This window comes from Equus przewalskii, chromosome 6, assembly GCF_037783145.1.
Source record: "Equus przewalskii isolate Varuska chromosome 6, EquPr2, whole genome shotgun sequence".
In the NCBI taxonomy this organism is placed as follows: Eukaryota; Metazoa; Chordata; class Mammalia; order Perissodactyla; family Equidae; genus Equus; species Equus przewalskii.
Genome location: NC_091836.1, coordinates 74309462 through 74335318, shown reverse-complemented (window position 1 = coordinate 74335318; position 25857 = coordinate 74309462). Strand labels below are relative to the sequence as shown.

The following is a 25857-nucleotide window of genomic DNA, read 5'->3' as shown; positions in this document are numbered from 1 at the left end:
TATATTCTAAAGGTGGTGTTATACTGCCCTCTATGGGTGAATGCAGACTTTCATTCTTTAAAACAAGGAATATAACTGAAATGAATGATTATCAATTTTTGGAGTGTTCTGAGAATGAAAGCTGTGAACCTTATTGTCAGGAAAAACACAAAGCTTTTAATGAGTTTCTGGAATTCATATTGTCTAACCATATTCCCCCGAAAGTGTCCATAGTTGCCAAACTAAGAATTCCTGGAAAATCATTAGACTCAATAATTTAGAAAATAATACAAAATAAAACTAGAGGAAATAGGAAAAAAAGATGAATTAAAGATAATTTTTGTTGTTGTTGAGGAAGATTGTCTCTGAGCTAACATCTGTGCCAGTCTTCCTCTATTGTGGACGTGGGACACCACCACAGCATGGCTTGATGAGTGGTGTGTATGTCCGTGCCCAGTATCCGAACCCACAAACCCCGGGTAGCTGAAGTGGAGCATGCCCTTAACCACTACACCACCGGCTAGCCCTAAGCTTTTTAATTAAAGAAATAAAAAAAGATAAACCGCATTTAAAAATTATTTCTTTGAAAGAATCAACGTAATTTGAAACTCTAGCAAATATGATCAAGAAAAAGAAATATAAGCAAACATGTAGAAATGAAATGTAATGATACAGCCAAAACTGTAGAGAAATTCTGGAGACCAATGAGAGGTCACCAATACAATAGTAAATAATAGAAATTTGAAGTTTCTTTGGGACTTAGACTACAAACCAAAATAAAAGAGGCCTGAGCATAGGTTTTTACAACTTCCTAACACTGAGTCCTAATGGACTTGATTAGTAGGTCTGAAGTATTAAAAACTTCTAAAATATTTTAAAGAGGATGCTAATCATTTGTAGAAACATAAAGGATAGAAACTCCTAGAGACAAAGGTGCTCATCTAATCGCTGTGTAGGTAGCAAGGCCTATTCACGTTTCCAGGAAACAGTAACTATGTGATGGCCTCATGACACCATCTAGCTCCATACTGTTCAATATTTAATCATTGACTGCATTCTTGCCCTGATCTCAGCACTCTTGACCATAATTTGCCTCACTATATCATTGTTTTGTTGTTTTTGATATTAGGCACACATTTTTACATCTCTTTGCTTCCATACCCCAGTTTCCTTTAGCTTGGTTCATGTGAATATTAACAGGGAGATATATTTGATTTTTACAGGATCATGGTTATGAGCTAACAAAGCTAAGACTCAAAAAAAAAAATTATCGCAAAGAAAAATTTACTAAGAGTAAAATAATGCCATACTGAGAAAATTCTTGAGAACCAAGACATCAGGCTTTCTGTGTGACTTTCAAATAGTGTCTTTCAAGCTTCAGTATTTTAAACTTCAGTATGGTCTCTACAAGTCAAATGTCTCATAGTGCTGTGGTTGAATACAACAGGTAATCCATGTGTTGTGCTTATTGCTATGAATGGCAGAGCATAGGAGACAGCAGCAGTGACAGCAGCAGCAGTGTTCACAGAGAACTCAGTATGTGTCAGGTCTCTTCTTAGAGCTTTGCTTATTTTAACTCACATAACAATTGAATATTTGATGTCTATCACTTTAAATTATGAGGCACATGTGATACCGATGAAGGAGCAATTTTTTATTTTTGAAAAGCCAGGGAAGTCTTAACAGAAGAATTGGTTTATCAGGTGCTTAGTAGTTAGAGTAGAAACTCGAAAGGGGGTGAGGAGGGCTTTAAGATGGGAGATAAGAGTATTCCAAACAAAGCAAATGGTGATAGTATCTGACATATGCAGGAAATGATGTCCCCTAGTCCTCTATAGGCTCTGAGTGGGGCCCCCATTGCAGGGGTGGTGGGAACTGTGTCAGAAAGATGGTGAGAACAGAGTAAGGGCTTGAGAGGATGATAGTAGGGCCATCAAAGACTTTAAGTCATGGAGAGACACCATCACACTTTTAGTTGAGAGAGAGTGTGTGGGAAGACACAAAACAGGATAGAATTAGGGGGAAATCATATTTTGCTGAAGAGAAGCTGGTGATAAATATATGACCGATAAATATACAATAAATATGTATTTATCATAAATATATGATAAATGTGTGTGTCTATGAGCGTATGAGTGTTTATGGGCATATGTGGGGTGGAGGGAGTGGACAACAACGAAGACATGCTGGATGCATCATTCGAAAGTGTGTCACAGAATAGAGAATGTAAAGACTTATGCTTGGCCGTTTTGATCCCAGGACAGACCTAAAGCAAATGAGTACGTGTTAAAAAACAAACAAACAAAAAACAAAGTCAAAGCTTATTATCAGTAAAAACTTGATAATCATTTTCCTCTGCTATAAGGCAGGTATTTCTATTCTCTCAAGCAACCCTATCTCTCCAGGTAAAATTCCTAGGGACTCTCTACCAGGTGCTGATGGTGAAGACTCCTGCATTAGGTGTGGGGGTAGTTTACGGAGATCTTTAGGTTTCTTCCAGCCCTGCTTCTTTGCTTCTATGACTTGTCCTTTTGCGTTAAGATATGGACTCAGTAACTGGCAAACAGTGAGAACATTTCTTTACCTTCTTTACCTTCACATTGGCTTCTAAACTCACAAACCCTTACTTCAGGGCAATTTAATCCCTGAGCACCTGCCTAGTTCATTCTGGCTTCTGCTTGTACCTCATTCAGATGCTTTCATGCTCTCTTGAACCCACCTATTTCTAAGATACTTGCTCAGCCATTTGCAAGACAGAGAGGAGGGCAAGTTAAAATAGGAACAGAGGAGATACCACTCAGAAAAGGCCAATTCTCTGGGCAGGATTTGTTGATCCATTAACACTTATTAACATGCACTGAAAACTCTTCAACTTTGATGACCACAAGTTTGGTATAAAAGAGAATAATGCCATCAGGGCTACTTTTTGAACTCAGTTGGAGGACAATGATAATTCTCCCAATGAACTACTTCATTTCATGTTCCCTACTGAAACACCCCCCCATCCCAGTCCCGTCTCCTGTCAACGTGTCTCTGAAATGGGTTGACTTCATTGCCGCCCTTGTCTCCATGGAGTAGCTCCTGTTATCAGCCCTCAGACATCCCCTCCTCTTATTACTGCTTGTCCACGGAGCATTCCAGCCTCACCTTTGTGCTTTCTTGTTCCTTCACTCCTCTCTGTGGCTTCTATTCTCTGCTCTGTGGGTGAGTGTGGTTATCTGCTCCTGAAGATCCCATGCTTGAATACAAGAGGTGTGTGGAGAAACCTCTAGAAGCGTCTTATAGGAATATGAAGATTGTGTTCTGAGACCTGAGGCCCCCTGGGACAGAATCAGGAAAAATGATGGTAATCATAATAGCAGCTAACATGTACTGAGTGCTAAACGTTTACCAATAATTGATCTAGCTGACTCATGGAAATGTGAAGATTTTGTTAGGTGACGTGGAAAAGATATAGCCCATATTCCGGCAGACATTTTCTCAGTGATCATTAGTTCTCTTCTGCTTATTATAGTAGCTTACGTGATTTTGAGAGGGACTATTATGTTGGAACAGAGTTGCAACATAGAGTTGCAAACTCAGATTTGATAAAGCTTTAAGATTTGGGGGAAGTTATCCCAGATCTCTTGATAGACTCAAAAGTCAGAAAGTCAAAATGGGATTTCCTCTGTTTTTTTTTTTTTGAGGAAGATTAGCCCTGAGCTAACATCTGCTGCCAATCCTCCACTTTTTGCTGAGGAAGACTGGCCCTGAGCTAACATCCATGCCCATCTTGCTCCACTTTATATGTGGGATGCCTGCCACAGCATGGCTTGCCAAGTGGTGCCATGTCCACACCTGGGACCCGAACCAGAGAACCCTGGCCCTAATATATACATTTAATGAAATTTGGACTCTATGTATGCCTAACATTGTCAATAATACTTAAGTTAAAATGTGGATACAAAATTAATCATTATTGATATGAAAAACGGAAAAGAAGGAGACAAATGGTAACTTAAAGCATAATAAATTTTTCGCTTATTTGGAGATCAAAGAGATTTTGAGTAACTTTCGACTTTATAAACTATGCATGTTTAAACTTTACACATAAAAATAAAAGTACAGTTTGCGACTCTAAAAGAAATAGGGAAAATAATAAACACATTTAAATGTTAGAAAACAGAAAATTAAAGAATGTATATCAAAATATAGAAAATAGTTAAACACGTGGATTAACTTCAGGTGTTAACAATAATGCAAGTACAAACCCATAGTGACATATAATGGGTGAAGAAACAATAACAGATGAGAAAGTTTTAAAAAAGGGAATAAAGAAAGCATACAGATGAGTGGTAAGTGACTTTGCAGAGCGAGGAGATATGGAACCTGATTGACTGCAGAGCAACAGTGAACAGGAAGCCCTGCAATTCCACTAACTTAGAACTTTTTATGAACTTGAGGCATTTGGAACTCAGGAAGCCTGGATGTATAGGACTCTAAACTGGAAATTTCGTGAAAATCAATGTGAGGATAAGTTAGAAACAAAGATTCGCCCCTCCTCCCCACATAGACAGATGATTATTACACTCTAAAAATGCCAGATTCCATTTTTATATACATTTTTATTGGGATATAATATTTATAGATAAAATACCCACTTTATAATTGTACAGCTGAATGATTATCTCAAAATGAATAGATCCTGTGTCCCAATGCAGATCAAGAAATAAAACATTACTAGACCCCAGTGATCAATTTTGTAGGAGTCCCACATGCACTTGAAAAGAATGTGTGGTATGTAGTTGCTGATTTCTTCTTCTTTAATTGTTAATTAGATCAAAGTTTTAAATACTGTTTTTCAAATATTTTAAATCCGTTTTATTTTTGTTTTTTGGCTTACTTATTATGTCAGTTACTATGAAAAGTACAATAAAATCTCCTACTATGACTATGCATTTATCTACTTATTTTGTGATTCTGACAACTTTTACTCTATATATTTTGTTCTGTGTTTAAAATTTAGAAATTTTTTATCCATCTTGCATATTTTTATTATGTAACGTCCCTCTTTATCACTAGTAATGCTTTTGCTTCGAAGCTTACTTTATCTGATTTTAGCATAGCTATTCCTGGTTTCTTTTAGTTGGTGACTACATGGAATATCTGTTTAAACATCTTTACTTAAAATGTTTCTGTGCCCTTATATGCCTTATATGTTTCATTCTATATGTCAATATTCGGCGCTTTTTTTTTTTGGTGAGGAAGATTGGACCTGCGCTAAACATCTGTGCCAATCTTCCTCTATTTTGTATTTGGGACACCACCATAGCATGGCTTGATGAGCAGTGTGTAAGTTCACGGCCTGGATCCAAACCCCTGAACCCAGGGCTGCCAAAGCAGAGCATGTAAACTTAACCGGTGTGCCACCAGGTTGGCCCCACAATATTTGGCATTTAGTTTGAGCATTATCCATTTATTTTTAATAAATTAAATGATTTGAATGCATTTACATTTGCCATCGTACTATTTTTTGAAATGTGTCATACTCTTTTCTCATATCTTGCTTTATTTTAGATTTACTATGTTCCAATCCCCCCCAAATTCGTATGTTGAAGCCCTAACTACCAATGTGATGGTATTGGGAAGTGGGTCTTTCAGGAGGTAACTAGGTTTAGATGAGGTCATGAGGGTGAGACCCCTGTTATGGGGTTACTGTCCTTATGAAAAGTGGAGTAGAGATGAGAGTTCTCTCTCCACCATGTGAGCATGCAGGGAGAAGGTGGCTATGTGGGAGCCTTTTAGTGATCTGTATTTTACTTTAGGTAATTTAAGAATACGAAACATTGTATTTTTTTCATACTGTTGATCTTTATGTGTATTTACCCAGGTATTGTTCTTTATTGCTTCTTGCAGCCCAATACTCTATTGAATGAATGATCTTTAAATTACCTTTAGTGATGTATTTTCTCTGTTTGTCTGTATTTTTGAATGATATAATTTCTGTGTATCGAACACTTGCTGGTATTTATTTTCTTTCAGAAGTTGGTGACATCACTCCATTGTCTTTTTCTTTTCCATTATTTTTTGTTAGGACATCAGAAAAAGAGCTATTACTCTTTTTATTGAAAAATCAATGGATTGATGGTAATAACCTTTTTCCTCTAATTTTAACATGTTCTGTTTAATTTTTCCTTTTCAGCTGTATGACTTTGAAGTGCCTAGGAGTTTGCTTTGCTTTGTTTTGTTTTATATTTATCCTCCTTGTAGTCTATTGTGTTTCTTGAATATTTGGCTTATGCTTTATGTCAGTTTTGGAAAATATTTATGCTATTACATTCAAATATTGCTTTTTGCTCCAGGACACTCTCCTTCTGGATCTCCAGATACATGTATATTTGACCTTTCCAGCTCATGTCATGTATTCTTTAAGATTTTTATTCATGTTTTAATTTACTTATTTATTTATCCATCTGTCTATTTATTTATTATACTTTATCCTTTCACTTCTCTAGATACACAAAATTATCTATAGTCTGGATATAACCAAAGTTATTTTTCAAATACTTTGATTCTTTCTTCAATTGTGCCTAATATGATTAAACCCACCCATTTAGTCTTTAATTTCAGTAATTTTTTAGTATCTCCATTTTGTTTTTAATAGTTTCAAATTTGTTGCTTAAATTCTATACTTTGCGATGTAAATTTTGGCTATATTAATTAAAATTATTATTATTACTATTTATTTATTTTTTGCTGAGGAAGATTAGCCCTGAGCTAACATCTGTGCAATTTTCCTCTATTTTATATGTGGGTCGCTGCCAGCCCATGGCTGACAAGTGTTGTAGGTCCACGCCCAGGGTCTGAATCCATTAACCTGGGTCGCCAAAGCAGAATGCACTGAACTTAATCACTATGCCATGGGACCAGCCCCTCTAAATTATTATTCCTATTTTTTTGAGGAAGATTAGCTCTGAACTAACTACTGCCAATCCTCCTCTTTTTGTTGAGGAAGACTGGCCCTGAGCTAACATCCATTTTCATCTTCCTCTACTTTATATGTGGGACACCTACCACAGCATGGCTTTTGCCAAGCTGTGCCATGTCTGCACCCAGGATCTGAATCAGCGAACCCCGGACCACCGAGAAGTGGAACGTGTGAACTTAACCACTGTGCCATCGTGCTGGCCCTCTAAATTGTTGCAATGTCTGTGTGTACTAAACCCAATAGCCCTGTCTTCTTTGGATCTAATACTTTTTCCTCTTTTTCTTGAGTTTTGTTCAATTCTTATATTTTGCATTCCTGGTTAGATTTTAACGAATGTCATGAGAAATTATGAGGATGATTCAAGATCCTTGCTAATATTTTCCTGCAGAAATTATTTCATTTTACTTCTGATTAGAGTGACCAACCATGCTAATTTGTGGCTGAGGGGTCTCCCAGGGTGTAGTATTTTCTGAGATAAAGCTAAGAAAGTCTGGAAAAACTGGGGTGGTTGATCCCCCTAATTCTTACAGACAGAGTTGGAAAATTAGGTAGTGAGTTGATTTTAAAAATCTATGTTAGGTTAGTGTATTTCTAATTTTCCCTTACTCCAAGGTGTAAGTTTTCTGAAATCCAAATAAATGCCTAGGTATTTACCAGTCCCCATCATCCAAGGGGATCCCTGTGGTCCAGTTTTTGTCCCTCTATACTCCAGCCCCTTGAGAATGCTATAAGCTCTTCTCAATTTGTCAGCTATTTCTTTTGAAGTAACAAATCGCTTAAGGGGAAAAATGGCACCAAATATCAGGCTCACTTCTCTATGCTTTCTTTGTCTTTGGAGTCTTGGCCTTTGCATCCTCATTGCATTGGATGCTTGCTGAAGTCATCTACAAAATATTTCTCTAACTTTTCTAATTCTTCTTGGTAGGAGGACTGGTCTGAAACAAAATAATATTCCTTTGATTAATATGGAGATGCCTATAACATTTCATGCATTTTTCTCGTGTTTTAAATCATAATGTACTTTATTAGTATAATGATGGATCTGAATATAATGATGCATCATTTTGTCCTTTTGAGGATATAAAAGATCAAGGTAGGTCCGGCCCTGTGGCTGAGAGGTTAAGTTCATGCACCCTGCTGCGGCAGCCCAGGGTTTTGTTGGTTTGGATTCTGGGCGTGGACATGACACCGCTCGTCAGGCCACGTTAAGGCAGCATCACACATGCCACAACTAGAAGGACCTGCAACTAACACATACAACAATGTATCGGGGCGGGGGGGGGGGGGTTGGAGAGATAAAGCAGGAAAAAAAAAGGTAGTTTCAAAAGGTCTAAATTATAAGTTAGGATAGTAAATATAATGACAGAAAAAGAGCCAAACCTGATGGTTTTCCTTAGAGTCATATTGGATTCCGCTTATTATTCAATTTCATAGACACTCAGAGACTTCTTTTCACTGTGTGGTTTTCCAGGATTTTGTCTGATCTAGGGTCTATCTCTGAGATTGGACTTCATGAAATTAGAGTGATAAAGATGGGAAAGAATGAAGCTAGAAGGTGGCTCGTGTATGGAGTCCTTTCTAGGATGGAGCTAAAAGGTATCCATTAAATTAGCCATGAGCTGACAAACAGTACATTTATAATCTCCATGTCTTGGTGCCCTTAAGTATAGGAGTAAACATATTTAGGAAGCCTCAAGATTTACCATGCAATCTTAGACAGAAAATGAAAGTAGATACCTAAGATTCTCATTTTATTTCAAGCCACCTGACAACCTGGTCCCATCATTTCTTCTTGTATTTATCTAGCTATAGGATGTCCTTCTGCAGACACTCTAAAGATATCCCTTCTTGTCCTCTCCTCTCAAGGAATCACCACTGTCTCATTCCCCTGGTCATCTATGGGATGGCCCTTCCTGTGGGTTTACCTACTTGGTTTCACTTGATATTTCTAAGTTTTCTGCAAAGTTCTTTCAACTCTCATTGGGCTATAAATCTAGGGTATACTTATAGACAACTTAAGATCCCTAGTTCTTAATAGGGCACCTGGAAACCTGGAAGTAGAGTCATGGAATTAACTTTTACAAAAGATCTTTTGCTGCTTTGGCATCTCTACAAAGCACAATGCAAGCAAACAATTTAAATTTTTTTAAAAATCACATTCAAGAGCTTTACTTATGTAGGAGAGTGTTATAAGGTTTGTTTTAAATTGGTTCTGGGGCTGGCCCCGTGGCTGAGTGGCTAAGTTCGTGTGCTCCACTTCAGTGTCCCAGGGTCTTACCAGTTCGGATCCTGAGCGCGGACATGGCACTGCTCAACAGGCCATGCTGAGGTGGCATCCCACATAACACAACCAGAAGGACCTACATGTAGAATATACAACTTTGTACTGGGGGGCTTTAGGGAGAAGATGAAGAAGGAAAAATAAAAGACGATTGGCAACAGATGTTAGCACAGGTGCCAATCTTTATTAAAAAAAAGAATAAATTGGTTCTAAGCATCACTCCAGGAAGTACAATGTAAAGCAGAGACAAAGGTAGAACAAAAACTATTTTTAAGCTCCTTGAAAGAAGAGACCTTGTCTCTTTTGTCACCACTTTATCTCCAGGGCCTAGATTTGTGCTTGACCCATTGATTGTGCCCAGTTAATGCTACTTGATTGACCACTAAGAGAATACAAGGAGCTGCAGTTCTTGCCTAGTTGACAGTATAGTTTAGGAGTTAACAGCTTAGACTCTGCAGTTTGACCCAATTGGATTCCAATGCTAGCTCTTGGATGTATAGTTTTGAGCAAGATGCTTACTATATCTGAGCACCAGTTTTTTATCTGAAAAATAATAAGGATTGCATTAATCCTACCTCGTAGAGCTGTTGTGGGAAGTGATTGAAATAATAAATATAAAGTACCTAGTATACATTTGCTTTTTGAAAGTCTTGGTTCCTTTCCTTGGAACTATCAATGTAAAATTTTTACGTTATTTTAAATGTCTGCAAAGGAATATTATCACACAGAAAATATTAATGTCCACAAAGGAAATGCTTGCTTTTTTGAAAATTTCTGCATGTTGGGTGGGAGATCTTTAGAATTTTGCAAAATGAACAATATTTGTAATCTTTGGGACTCCCAACATGGGCCCTCGAGGAGGCTGAGTGAATACCACATCAGAGCTGGTACTGGAAGCCTCCTTTGAGCTAGCTAGTGTGTCCTCCTGCTATTGAGGTACCAACAACTCAGGAGAAGGTAATTCATTTTACTTCCACTTCCCCTAGAACGGAGGCTCAATAGATTTCTCAGGACACCTGTCAACTCCTGATTACCTTTCCATACGGAAAGTGCTATGTTTTCATCAACAATTCTTCCTGCATTTCGACTCCAGCTATGTAAAGTAATGGAAAACCTCATGTCACACAACATGTTTTAAAATAACTTGAATTCTTTACAGTGTTGTCATGCATAATCCATCCTCACTTGTACCCCGACTCCAGTTCACTGCCAAATTACAGAGAACTTCCTATTAAATAACAAATTTTAAGATAACATCATTTCCATTACATGCAAGCTAGGACCACCTGTGATTATAGAAAAATATCCCTTCCTACTTTGTCCTTTGTCTAAACTCTGGTTCTTTTCTCTGACAGTATTCGGGCAATGCCATGACGGATCTCCTTGGTCTTAATGCTGTAGACAATAGGGTTGACAAGAGGTGAAAAGAAAAGGTATGCACTGGCCATCATAGCATGCAACAAAGGGGACCCATGGTGTCCAAAGCGGTGCACCAGAGATAAGCCAATCATAGGCACGTAGTAAGTGAGCACAGCACAGATATGTGAGCCACATGTGTTGAGCGCCTTCTTTCGCCCCTGCCCAGTGGCGATATGCAATACAGTGTGGAGAATGCACCCATAGGATATCACAATGAGTAGGGAATCCAGCCCAAAAGTGGAGGTAACAATGAAAAGTCCATAGATATTGTTGATAGAAATGTCCTCACAAGGTAGATGGATAAGGTTGGGGTGGAGGCAATAAGAATGGGAGAGGGCATTATGGCCACAGAAGGGCAGGCGCCTTAGGAGCATGGGCAATGGGGCCATGAGCATAATGCTTTTCAATCCAATGATAACTCCTGTGCCAAGGATACGGGGCAAGGTTAGGATGGCTGTATAGCGCAGTGGGCTGTAGATGGCCACAAATCGGTCCACAGACATGGCCAGCAACACTGCTGATTCCATAATGGAGAAAGAATGGATAGAGAACATCTGAAGAAGGCATGCATCAAAACTAATTTCATTGGTGCCAAAAAGAAAGATGCCTAGCACTGTAGGCAGAGTGGATGCAGAGACACCAACCTCAGCCAGTGCCAACATGGCAAGAAAGAGGTACATGGGCTGGTGTAGGGCAGCATCTGTTCTGATGACATGAAGAATGGTGCCATTCCCAAGGAAGATGATAATGTACATCAAACAGAAAGGGATGGATAGCCAGATGTGCTCTGCCTCCAGGTCTGGGATGCCAACCAGAATGAACATTGTAGGTAAGAATTCCAAAGAGCTATTAGAGTGCTTCATGTTGAAGCCTCATCCCACGGAATCAGTGCTCCCCTGAAAATTAGAAACAAACTAGGTTAATGTCATTTTAATGGAGAAAGATCCCTGGACACTGAGGAAGGGGGAGAAGAAAACAAAGCTCATAGATTCAGATGGCCAAAGGTCTCCTGCCTGAAAATTGACAAAGGATCACCATCAGGAAATTCCCAGTATTAAGGAGGTTACAGTCTCCATCAAAGTAAAGTTCAAGACTAATAGAAAATTATCCCTCTAAATTGCAGTTCACCTTGGATCTGCTAAGGAAAAAAATGGCTGCCTTGTCTTGGTGTGGAGATGCCTGACTCTAGAAAGCCTCTGAGGAGACAAGCACGAATAGGCAATGTCAGCATAAGATATGAACTAATGTCAGAAATAGGTGAACAGAGATGATATTGGTAAATATATAGATATAAGGCAAAGAGTACACTATACAAAAACAACTAAAAATACATGATGAGTGAATATAGATATATGAATAATCGAAGTCCAAAGCAAGGCTAAGAGGCGATTAGAGCCTAGAGCCTAGAGCAAGTGACTGGAAAATTAAACTAGAAAAGAATGGAGCTTAGACCCACACTGGGTTTGGGTGTTCTGGGCTTTGAAAAGACTAGGAAGCAACTGGAAAGATTATGTGTAAAGGACAGAATGAGGCAGGAACCAAGGTTGGTGGATTTGTATGCAGACTTTAAGGCTCATGAAAATATTCTGTCATGATGATATTCACAATCTCTTGACTCTCAGTTCCTGAAGACAACCTATCTGATCCACTGGGACTTCTTTCTGATTCAGACACACCTCTGAATATACTGCAACAACATGGGACCATAAACAAACTTTCAAGGAAGGTTTTCCTGAACAGGAAAGGAAGGCAACAGAGGGTAGCAGAAAACCGTCTCTCTAAATTGGGTGTGTTTTAAGCTGAGCACTGTCTGGGCCAGCACAGGAGTAAAAATAGAATCCTGGAGTGACAGGGTAGGAAGGATCTCTACAGGTATTTTTAAACTCATTCACCCAAACACACACACACACACACACACACATCTGCTCATATACTTGCACATGCACATATTTCCACCCTTGCTGAAGTCTCATCAGCATCTTCTGTGATATGAACTCTCTATTCAGCCAGTGCTGAACTTAGAGGGAACTCGCTATTACATGTTGATTATTATTAAGTTCTTCTTTGCAGGTTAAGGAGATACTCATTCAAAAACTGCCCTGATTGGGGCTGGCCCCGTGGCTGAGTGGTTAAGTTCGCGCGCTCCGCTGCAGGCGGCCCAGTGTTTCGTTGGTTCATATCCTGGGCGCGGACATGGCACTGCTCATCAGACCACGCTGAGGCAGCGTCCCACATACCACAACTAGAAGAACCCACAACGAAGAATACACAACTATGTACCGGGGGGCTTTGGGGAGAAAAAGGAAAAAATAAAATCTTTAAAAAAAAAAAATTTAAAAAAAACTGCCCTGATTAGAAATAAATATATCAATGGGTAAATCACAATTCATTAGCTTACAATGATGATGGAGTCAACTACTACTAGTTATATAATATTTTATGAGAGAAGGGCATACAGACAGAGCTAACTTCATACAGATTCCATTAGACAACTGGATTTATAACAAGTTTTTAAATAAGAAAGGGGCAAAGCTAGCTTTCTTTTCAGAATCAAAAAGCCGAACAAATGTGAAAATTATGGTACTTAACTTTCACAAATTTGAGCCTCCACTAATCAGGCAACCAGGGTTTACATTTTTAACAGTCCTTTTACGTACACTGCATCTGCTCTATCTTACTTCAAGTTTTATCTTCATTCCCAATTATGCCGATTGCATTGTTACTCAAAAAGAAAAAGTCTTCCCAGTTATTGTCAGAAATGATTTGACTTACTCCCTCCACTACTCAGCAAACTACAGAGAGGATGCCCATCTGTAACCAATCATCGCTTCTTTATGCCGTGCACCATACAAGACCCTAGCCCTACTCAAACAAATCTCTGCAACTTTCAATCACAGGTCAAAGAACACATCTTCTCCCACAAATGTTCAAATACAGTCATCACATGCATTGGAGTCCTCTCTCTAATCTGGTTCAATTATGTTACATGCTACAAAAGAAAAGTTCAGGATACAACGGGAGGAATCTACATGGAAAAACTTAATTTATTCCTAAAAATCAGGAAAATCATTCCTTGGAAAGTGATATTTCAACTGAGACCTGAGGAATTAGTAGAATTTTTCCAAGCTAAATTGAGAAGTTGGGTGTAGACTCATGCAGAAAACAATTACCATGGAAATGGGTATGTAAGATTACACTTTGACAGGAACTAAAAAAAAAACATGGAGAAAGCGAAAATTGTCTATGGATATTAAAATTGATTTTTTCATAATTTTTCCTATCATGTTTTCATGATAGGAAAAATTGAAAACAAAAAAGAAAAAGAGAAAGGCTATAGCCTGCCTAAATACAACATCCCTGTGTACCTATTATAGTCTGATGGAGTTTACCTCAGCAAATATTTGCTTAGGAAAAACCTTGTTTTGGAAGCAGTGCTAACATTTAGGGTAGAGAAATTCAGGGACAAATTATGACCTCAAAAAATGCTCACACACGTCACAACTTGCCATGGCTGAGGGACTTGGAGGACGCTTCTGTTCCTCATTTGTATGGGGAACATATGTGTTCGTCTCACCTCCCAAAGCCCGACATCTTTCTTAACTCTTTAAATGGACCGAATATTGGTTTGCCTTTGGGTTGAGCAGCTGTTCCTCCTGTGTTTGTCCTCACCACACCCTTGATCTTATTGCACCCTGGTTCTTGCCTAAACCACCCCCGATGGCCTGATATCTGAAGGGACAAATCTTGAGGGATACTTGAAATTCGCTTCTCCCCTCCCTGTTATCAGCAATCTCTCTACCTCTCCATGCTCTTTTCTGTTTTTTGATTTGTTTTCTGTTTTTCTTTTTTTTCGCTTTTTTACATCCTTCCCATCTTCAACTTCCAAAGTCTCCCCAGTCAATCAGGGCTCAGGGCTCCTTCACGATGATCTAAACGGCAATCATTCCCCTGAGTTTAGGGCTTGTATTTCAAAAACATTTCACATTGAGAAAGGAAAAAAATGGACTATTTAGTTTTATCACACTGTAATAAAACACAAAAAATCAGTAGAAAGAATCATGTTTAGGAAAATCTTCTTTTCATTCCATCACACAGCTTCTGGAAGCTAGGATTGTGACTACTGACTAGGGAAAAATCTAGAGGGCTAATTGTGGGGTAGAGTTGGGACTCCTTTGAAAGCTGCTTCAGGAGTCAGAGCTGGGAGATCATGGGCTTGAGCACTCACCACAAGCAGAACTAACCTCTGAGCATCAAGTGAGACTGTGGAAGCTCACTTCAGCATGTCCCTGCCTTCTTGGCATTAACATCTTCTTGGTCCTGGGACTGGAATGCTGCCTCTCTCTTTGTAACCTGATCAACTCCAGGAAGTGAAGGAATAGAGGGGGACTGAGAGTCTCTGATGAACAATTACCCAGGTAATTACATCACCCCTTCTCAATGTCCAGGGACCTGCAAGGAAAAGAAGCAAGGGTATAGGGTCAGTATCTCTGTGTAATGAGTGCAATAACAGTATGCACCTTCTATGAGAATGAAAAAATTGATATATACGAATTGCTTAGAAAAGTGTCTGGTTCATAAAAAATGCACTAGAATGGTTAGCAAATACTGTAACTATTATAGGACAGTTGCTTCCTGGAGAAATAATATATTAATTCACTATGGGCATCAACTATCACTTTTATAAAATTGCATTTCAGAAGTAGTGAGCAGGGCACAGAATTGTTAGTATCCAGAGAACATCAAGAGTGTTTAATACCAGGAGATGACAGAATCCAAGGGGTTAAACTATTGTAAGAGAAGTTTAAAGATTGAATTGGAAGCAGAGGAGGGGGAGACTGATCAGAAGGTATGATGAGTAAGGCTTTGAAGCATAAGGTGACTAGAGAGATCTAGCAAAAAGTGAGCATTTCCAGAACTCAATGTTAAAGAGAAATTAAAATTGCTACAACAAGCAGTTCTGATTATTTGTGGGTTACCATGTTGTTGGCTAATTTTCTGACCGATAAGAAAGAGAAAGAGAGAGAAAAAGAACACATTTGGCTTGAAAATCCACCATGATCCACTTATAGGACTTTTAAAAATTCTTTTGAAATATACTTTTTGTGCTGCTGGTTTAACAAGAAAGAAGAAAGCTTTGCATCATCAGTGAGGAGATGTTTTAAATGATAGGTTATGTGGGTAGATTGGATCCAGACATACGTGAAGCCAGCAATGAGCTGAGATACTTGAAGAGAATGGAGGGATTAAGTGAGACATGGCCTTAATACAGTCAGATAAATCTAGTGTGAATAAGACAACTTCACCGGAATTGAAGATCAGAAGCTGTGACGTAAGCTCATTGAATGGATGATGCATATGGACGCTGAGCTGAATTTGGGATGTTGGTATATTTTTCCCTGGATGTCAGTGACAGTTTCAAACATTTAGCAAAAATATGCAAATAAAGGAGATCGTCATTTTCCATTATAAACTGAGATTATATTCTGGGAGACCTTTGGTCAAACTTTGCTTTGTTAATTTTCAACACCCTTAACATACGTTATGCATTTAATGATCTTCTCTCTCTTTCAACAAATATATGAAAATTAGAGTTTGTGTTTCTTATCTATTGTTCTCAAGTAAGTTGAACCAAGGATACCTCACACCTTTCTCAGAAAGACGCAATTCACATTGCAACTAATGGAACAGTAAATATTTACAATCTTTCCATGAGAAATAGTTGCCCAGAAACTTTTTTTCAGCTCTGCAGCTCTTGCTGAGGCGAATATACATTATATGGGGATATTGAGATGGAATCGTGTTTTAAAAAACAAAGGATATACTTTTTTGCTACTGAAAAATCGGGAAGTTTATAATTTGCATTTCAAATAAGACTAGGAATATTGGAACAGCAAACATTGTATACTTTTGGAATTCTACGTCACGTGAGGTTTTTCCATAACAAATGGAAGCTAGCAAAATCCCAATATCCCATATACAGAAACACACACTACACTTATTTTAGTTTATCGCAAATGCATTTGCATTGTGTGTACAACTTAATTTTACATAAATTTTATGCATTTGAAGATAATCATTTAGCTATGCATTATCTTTCCTAGTTAGCCCAAATAAGTTATCTATCTATCTATCTACCTATCTTTAAGATATAAGCTTCTTCAGGGAAAAAACGCTGTTTAATTTTTCTAGTGTTTTTGAAAGCCTTCAGTTTACTTTTTGACAACAATGAAAATGCCAGCAGTGGGACTATAGTGAGATATCTCATTTGTCTTAGAGAGGGAAATCAGTTCTTTCGTAAAGTTGGAACATTGAGCTTAACACGTGATAGGTCAAAGCAAAACAAAACTGAACTAAATTAAAACTAAAACAACAACAACAGAAAACAATTTAAAATAATCCACAATGTTAACATCTAGCTAAGTGATATTTGTGTTAGATTTAGTAGGTTATTCCTGCCCCTGAAGAATTTATGATTTCTTATTGTATTCTAGAACTTGTGTTAGTATATATTTCCCTCATTTTTTAAAACACTTTAACCATGTCTTGACAAGTCAGTAACATTTTTCATATGTGTTTCATACAATGTACAATATTTCTGAAAGGCCCACAAATTGGAGTTTGTTCTTGGAGGACAGGGGAACTTGCTCTTTCAAGCCAGGTCAATAAAATAACAAAGTTATCACATGGATATCATCACTGCCAATCACCTCTGCATCAGCTGAATTTTAAAGGAGGTTAGAATAGCTCATTTCCCTTGACAAATAAAAATGGCAAGTAATAGGATATTTTGGAGTATATGAGGAAGCCATTTTGTGTAAACCTAATTCGGCCTGACCTTGTCTTTCCAAAAGGGCCTGACCAAGGCCATTGAGCATGCCTTGTATATCTGCTTTAGATATTCCCTATGGCAAGAGCAAAGGCCCTTGAGGTAAAGGTACAACTTCCCTCCCCCTCCCAACATTGGCATCTCCTTAAAGATTAAGCATCTTTCTTTAGGCTGGGAACCAATTGCAGCACTCATCTGTGACCACCTGGCCACCCCCGTGGCATTCACTGAGACAGCAGACCTATCTGCCATTTCCATCAATCACTGTGCTGACAGAGCAGCCTCGTGACTATTGTAAAAGGGACATTTCAATCATATGTGAAACATACTCTTTTAGGGTATATAACCACCCTGTATACTCCCACTTCTTTGGAGTGCTCTGATCCTTTGTGGAAAGACACTCCCGGGTTATAATCCTCAGATTTAAGCTCAGAATAAACTCACCCAAATTTCATTTATAGATTGGTTATGGATTATTTTCGTCGACACTCTCCTCTTTAATGCAGATGCTCAGAGGTGGGCCAAACTCTGTGTTTGTTGCTAAAAATTGAAGCATGTAATGTGGTGGAACATATAGAACTTTTATAAGTAGAGGACTGGAAATAATGTGATTTTGCAATTTTATTTACTAGATATTAAGTAGAGAATTGTGAGATAGGACAAAAACACCTATTTAGATGCTGTTTAGGGTTTCTGATATACGCAATTTTCTATCTATTAAAAATTATATTAGGGCCAGCCCAGTGGCATAGCGACTAAGTTCACGTGCTCTGCTTCAGCGGCCTAGGGTTTGCCAGTTCGGATTGCCTGCATGGACCTACATACAGCTTGTCAAACCATGCTGTGGCAGGTGTCCCACGTATAGAGGAATGTGGGCAGAGATGTCAGCTCAGGGTCAATCTTCCTCAGCAAAAAGAGTAGCATTGGCAGTGGATGTTAGCTCAGAGCTAATCTTCCTCAAAATAGACAAATAAATAAAATTAAATAAAAAAATTAAATTACACTTTGGGCATAGCTTAGAGGGAAATCACCCCTGATTCTTGGCAAGCACAGAATTTAATGAATCCTGACTATTACCTAGTAAGTGTTTCTTTGGAACAGAGAAAATGCCTTTGGTTTTCATTCTAACTGGTATTATAGATATGTCTTGGAATGAGAAAAAGATCAAGAATACAAAGCCTGTGGGGGCTGGCCCGGTTGCGCAGTGGTTAAGTTCACACTTTCTGCTTCTCTGCGGCCTTGGGTTCACCGGTTCGGAACCCGGGTGTGGACAGGGCACCGCTTGGCATGCCACGTATAAAGTAGAGGAAGATGGGCACGGATGTTAGATCAGGGCCAGGCTTCCTCAGCAAAAAGAGAAGGACTGGCAGTAGTTAGCTCAGGGCTAATCTTCCTCGGAAGAAAAGAAAAAAAAGGATACAGAGTTTGTTTAAAGCCATTGGCTGGTTGGAAGATGAATAAAGAGGCTCAATTCCATAATCTCACTCATGACCACTTCTGAAAGCAACCACGAATCAAAGACAAAAAGTAATGCTAGACTCTTCTAGTGTCTAAATCAAAACCAATTTTAATAATGAGTTTGATAATGTAGAAGACATTTCCCTTGTTTTGCATATCATTGCAATAAAAAGGTTTTCTACATCTAACCCAAATATTCTTAGCATGACAGTTTTCTTATCTTTCATTTTCCAAGAAAAGAAAATTTTGATGTCATATAGAAAAATTTTCTTTCATAGTTAGAAACTAATTTTACCTAATTCTCAATCTTCAAGGTGAGTAATAAAAACATTTTAATAAATGTTGAATACAGGTATGTAATGTGTCTGAGCAATTCCAAGAATATAGAAAGCTTGAAGTATATAATAATATATGTATCAGATTCAGATTAGAATCATGAAGTGACCTAGTTTTTTATCTAATCAATAGATGAATTGTATTGAAAGAAAAATCACTTTGATTAGAAACAAAATCTAAGTACAGCTTGATGTAGTAAAAAAATAATCCATATCTCTTTTTGTTGACCATTAATCTACACTAGCATTTTGGATTCACCTAGTTTGTGCAGAAGGGTAGGCTATTTAAAGGAGAAAGGGATTGGCCTCAGGGTATTAGCTATGCACATACATTGACCCAGCAAATCCCGTTAAATAAATCTATATATCCTAAAACCTCATGGGACCATGTCATACCTTCTCCAGTGATACTTGATTTGTTTTTGAGGTGTTTAATGTTAATGATGCTGTTACTCTCTCCATTCAGGAAAAACTCAGCTCAGATTTCTATTCCATTCCACTTTCTCTTTTGCTCTAGCGCCTTCAATCTTTCATGTGAAGGAGGACCTTTTACTCTTACTTCTCCTCCATCTATGATAGCTTATAAATCAGCAATGACGACACAAAGCCATGCTCTAGTATAAATACCAAACTGGAATCACAACAGTCCAGAATGATCCAGGATGCCAGAACCCAACATCCTCTCTACTTTGATATCTCCTAACTCTTTTTTAGTGCCACCAAGCAAAACACTATTGCATCTCTCTTGAATTTTGATGCTTTAGGTACTGGGATGGATTGCAGATGGAGAAAGAAAAAAAGGCATAGACAATGGCAGCCTATAGGAGTAGAAACATTGGACTGGCTGTCCAAAGTAGTGCAACTGGAAGAAAATAATCATTGGCACTAAGTACAAGAGCACACAGACATGAAGAGGGCCTTCTGCCCTATCACCACAATGTCAAATATTGTGTCTAGTATTGTGCAAAAAAATAAGTATGTAGGAATCATCATGAGCAATGAGTCCAGCCTGTAGGTAGAGGTGATAACAAACAGTAGATAACAGATGCCAATGGAGAAGTACACATGGATACCTTCCATAAAGATGAGTCCAATCCCTAGACGAATGGTTCAGTTGAGATCTCCACAAATTTATCGGAGTAAGACCATTTTGCAAGACAGGTGTATGAATGAATACTTGAGACAAATTAGAGGTATATAATTATCATTGTTATGAGCCACTAATCAAAATTACATCTTCAGTGAAGAGGGTGGCACAGGAAGGTTGTAAGTTGTAGAAGGGAAAGACATAGTTTTTATTCCTACTGCTCTCTCTGAAGCTTCCTGTCCTGTTCAAGGAGGAACATGTATACACTACAAAATGCTAAACTGAGTTGCACTATGCCTGAGAAAGAGAGAAAAGAGCCGCAGTGTTAGCAGTCATCAGATTCCCTCCCACAAGGAGAGATACTATTGGGTGGGGCAGAGATGAAAGGGAGAACGATGACTTGGCAGAATTGATATATTTATGAAGGAAAAAAGTAGAATTATGAATAATGTGGAGATATTCCCATGAGAAAAAGAAAGAAACTACGTGTATGAAAACTTGTAAAATAATAATTAAAAAAATAAGAGAAAGGGAATCTATATTCAAATCAACAGTACGTATTAGTCTTCACTGCATTTTGAGGCCAATTACCAAAGCATCTAAGGAGGAGGAATTTTAAATCATAGATAGATATAAGTGAATTCAAATTTATTTTCATGATCTACCATCCCTTGTATAATGTGAACAACCTACCTTACAGGGTTGTGAAGATTCATAAAATATACTGAAAGGTTTATAACTTTGATAACAGCCTCACACATCCCCTTCCTATTTTGAAACTTCTTTCCCAAATGTAGTCTTATATTTCACATACTATATCTAAAAGATTATCGTAAATTTTCCATGTATGGTCAAGATTAAAACATGCATATATGTTTTCCCAAAAGTCTCCAAATGTCACTAGGAATGTTTAACTGAAGCACATGTATGGGAATGAGCATGAGTTTTGCATTAACACCATTAATGTTTTACTGAGAAGTTGAAGGGCTTAGTATTTGCCAGGAGCATATTCTTTTGGCTTTAGAATGAGAACCTGAAAAGGTCAGACAGGGAAAAACATGCAGTCAACATAGAAACAGAGGGGAGAGAAAGAGTGAAGGATATACATAGTGTCATCAAATGGGGTTAATACACACAGAAGAAAGGAGGTAAAATAAATATAGGAGGGGTTAATACACACAGAAGAAAGGAGGTAAAATAAATATAGGAATCAAAGAAATATGTGTAGACCCATATTAATTCATTCAATAATTCATTTATGCATTTACCAAATATTTATTAAATAGCTAGAATATTCCAGACATTATAGGAGTCCCTGGCTGTATGTAGTAAGCAAAAGAGACAGTCCATGCCTTATGGACATAAAATGTACTGGGCTAGAGAGACAATAAAAAAATAAAACATATACAGATGATTACTTGATTACAAATGTGACATGTTTATGGGAGAAATGACAAGAAACAAAAGGTGCTGTTAATGCATAATAGAATGGGGGGGGGTGCAGGGGACAACCAACCTTAACATCCACTATGAGGGAGATAGGGACAATGTAAACCCAGGCCCCTACAAATCCAAGGAAAATAAGGCTCTCAATAAATTTTCCTCTCTCATGTTACCCCACTAACATTTATTCTGCAGTGACTTCAACTCAGTACAACTTCTGAAACCTCACACATCATATTCTCCAACTGACTGAAGATATCCAGCTGACTGAACACCTGTTAATCTGGGTCAACTATTTACCTATTGGTGGCCAGTTAGTTTTTCCAGTTTTTTAAAATCTTATATCAAACATTGCTGAAATGAAAATTCTTACTCAAATTAAAGTCTCTTATTCACTTCTTATTCAAGTGACCATGAACAAGCATAAGAGTATAAATCTACAGAAGTGCTAAGAAGTGGAATTTCTGGGTTAAAGAGTATGTTCATTTTAAGTTGACACAAACAACAAAATAGCAGAAAAAACACTATACTATACTAATACAGATTACAGCATATAGTGTACGAAAATGTTTGTTCTCTACACATTCTGTAACATGCAGCATCATTAAGCCTTCTAATTTTGACCAAGTGATGAGCACTCCCTCCCTCCCAGACCACCTTTGGTGATATAACCACCTGGCTTGAGGGTAACCACTTCATTGGCCCTAATCTCCTTAATATTTTCTTTGAGGAAAGAATTGGATTAGCCCCTGGCGAATCTGCTTGGTCTTAATGCTGTAATGATGGGATTGAGTACAGGAGGCACCAGAAGATAGACATTGGCCAGGAGTAGTCGGAGAGCAGGTGCAGCATGCTTCCTGAAGCGGTGCAACAGAGCGACACTAATCATGGGCACATAGTACACAAGTACTGCACAGATATGTGATACACATGTACTGAGGGCCTTCCACCGTCCCTCCCCAGAGGTAATGCCCAGCACTGTGTAGAGGATCAGCACGTACGAGATGATGATGAGCAGCGAGTCCAGCCCAAAAGTGGAAGTAACAATGCAGAGCCCCAGAATGCTGTTGGGATGAGTGTCCCCACAGGGCAGCTGGATTAGATCTGAGTGAAGACAATAGGAGTGGGAGAGGATGTTGTGGCCACAGAAGGGAAGACGCTTCAGGAGAAAGGGCAGTGGAAACATGAGCATCATACTCTTCAGTCCAAGTACAGCACCAGTGCCAGCAATACGAGAAAGGGTCAGGATGGTGGTATACCGCAGTGGATTGTAGACGGCCACAAAGCTGTCCACAGACATGGCCAGCAGAACTCCTGACTTAAGGATGGAAAATGAATGTATGGAGAACATTTGCAAAAGGCAAGCTTCAAAGCAGATCTCATTGGCACCGAAAAGGAAGATGCCCAGCACAGTGGGCAGTGTAGAAGCAGAGACACCAAGCTCTGCAAAGGCTAGCATAGCTAGGAATAGGTACATCGGCTGGTGCAGAGAGGTGTTTTTCTTGATCACTGTGAGGATCAGACTATTGCCCAAAAGGGCCACAAGATATGTCAAGCAGAATGGGAAGATAAACCAAGAGTACAAGTCCTCTAGACCAGGGAGACCAGTCAGTAGAAAATATTTTGGGGTGAATTGACTGCTGTTGAACATTTTCCTGAGTCTGGAGTCTGGGGAATTCAACCTAGGCAGGGACCAGGGATGCAAACTAGAGTGAGACACACAAAGATTATTGAAGACAGAGGGACCAACAAATTTCTCTGTATGGTACTATCTGCCGAAGTATGTCCTTCCTCCCGTGCATAACCAGTTGCTTTTGGTCTTCAATGCTAAATAAAAATGTGGAGTCATGATTGCAAAAAAGTATACTCCAGAATAAGGAAATCTGGTAGAGTATTTTATCATTCATAATTCAAACTATCCCCATAGTGGTTTCACTAAGTATATTTGTTAGGAATTAAATGTTTCTCACATCCCTATAAAGAGATGTTATTGTGTGGTTTAAAGAAGATATCATTGCAAAGACATCGGCATAAAGAAAGCAGTAATCTTTCAGACATTATATAATTCCCTTTTAGAGCATGTTGGGTTTTAATTTACAGATGAGGACAGGGATTAAGAACAAAAGTATTTCAATGTCAGTGTAGAATTGCTCAGTAGATAAAGATTCTAAATATCCATCCCTGCCAGTCCAAGCAGCATCAAAGAATGTTCTCCATTTGAAACACAGAATTATCTAGGTTTACCTGGAGAAAACATCCTTAAAATGGGCTCAGTTCTCCATGTTCATCCCACAACCTCCTGGATGATTACTTTGGTTTTGACACATGGTGGGAGAGAGTGTAGAAAAAAGTCTAGTTATAAAGGTTAATGAAAAGATGTATTTTGCCCAATGGAATTCCATCAATGGAAAGAATTATTCTACTCATTGGAAAATTCCTCTCCTGTTGTGAATACACACATTGCAATGTGATTAACCAATGCTTACTGTGTGTTTGGACACACGGACAAGAGACCTAGAGTATAGTGCCTTCAGATCATGTGTCTGAAACTGCAGAAATAATGGCAATTTTAATCCATGATGGCCCACCTCAGTAGTGCTCATGCCTTCTGGAACCCTGCCTGGGAAGGCAACTGGTATCTGTTTACATTATCTAAAACAAATATATCTGTTAAGGTGAAAAGAAAAGACCTCTGCATACCAAGCAGATATATCTGTGATGGTTGGAAGATCAACCAAACTTCTGTGCTAGAAAAAAAAAATGAGAGAGGAAAAAATTGCTCTCTCACTTATCAGATATAGAAAATAGATCTGACCACCCCAACTGGAAACAAGCAAAACCAGAATGATATAAGAGGGAATGTACTGGAGATGAGGAAGCTGGAGGTATTAAAAGATGTGATACAGTTGAATCTGCAGATATGATTTTAAACTCCTGATTTTTTCTTTCCAGTGGTCTATTCTGTGAACTTACTTTAAATCTGTAATATGAAGACAATCCCACATAGAATAAAAATTAAGAGGAGACAATATAATAATGTATATAAAAGAATTTTATAAACTATCAGTAATCACCAGTTATAAGAAAGGAACATTGGCCATTTCAGGAGACATTAGATCTTCAATGAAGACCTATGCCTTCTCACTGAGGGATAAACTTTAGTGATGACATAAGGGTGTCCCTTAACTAGGAACCACTTATGTTGCTGATACTCTGAGGTTGATCTCTTCTCTAATTAATATTTGGGGTATACTGTCCCTTTCAACTCAACCCTTCCTTGCCTCAATTTAGCATCTTATTAGCCTAAGTCATTTACTTCCTGTTTAAAGTGCTTGATGTTTCGATATATTTTTAGAAATTTCCTTGGATTATTTAGCACTATTCATTTATAATTGTATACCTTATTTATGGATCCCACATTTCACGTTATGTATTTTGGAATTTCAGAGCAGTTCGCATAAAAGGTAGGACTGCAGACCGTGGGGTCAGGTTTTCTCAGCTGGAATCCCGGCTCAGTCACTTTCTGTCTGGGTCTCCATTTCTCCACCTGTAAAGCAGACATAATCATAATACATAGCCCCATAGACTTGTTTTGAGGCTTAAACAAGTTAATGTGTAGGGAGCAGTTAGCCTACATTACATTTTCAATAATTGTTACTATTGGTGAAATAATAATACTAATAATTATATCAATATAAATCAGGCATTGAATTTTTATATCTTTTTTCATTCAGATCATTCGCTCCCCATCCTTATGGATAATATTTATTTTTTAATTTATTTTGCAAATAAGCAAATTTCTTAACTGCCTAAAATTTTCCAGATTGAAGATATCAGCGTTGTACGTTTATCCTGGTCTTATACTGCGTCACTACAAGTATCTGGAATATCTCTAGAAAATCATTTGACACTGCTTCCTGATCCTTCAAGGACACTGCATCTCACACAGATTAAAAGAGTCTGTTGCTTTCCACAAGCTCCTCTGAGTATTAAACACAAACAAGCAAAGAAACAAAAAAATGTTTGCATGAGGAGTGAGCCACTGCATAGAACTGTCAGTAC

General features: G+C 38.2%; 2 protein-coding genes across 2 annotated transcripts; both read right to left on the bottom strand.

Moving 5' to 3' along the window:
* Positions 1-10555: 10555 nt before the first annotated feature.
* On the bottom strand, positions 10556-11509 carry LOC103553456 (olfactory receptor 51J1-like). Its single transcript, XM_008524034.2, has one exon. It carries the CDS (start codon positions 11507-11509, stop codon positions 10556-10558), a length of 954 nt encoding a protein of 317 aa, XP_008522256.2.
* An 11028-nt stretch (positions 11510-22537) lies between these two features.
* Positions 22538-23446, bottom strand: LOC103553447 (olfactory receptor 51I1-like). The gene has a single exon (XM_008524023.2). The coding sequence runs from the start codon at positions 23444-23446 to the stop codon at positions 22538-22540; it is 909 nt and encodes a 302-aa protein (XP_008522245.2).
* Between the last annotated feature and the right edge of the window lie 2411 nt (positions 23447-25857).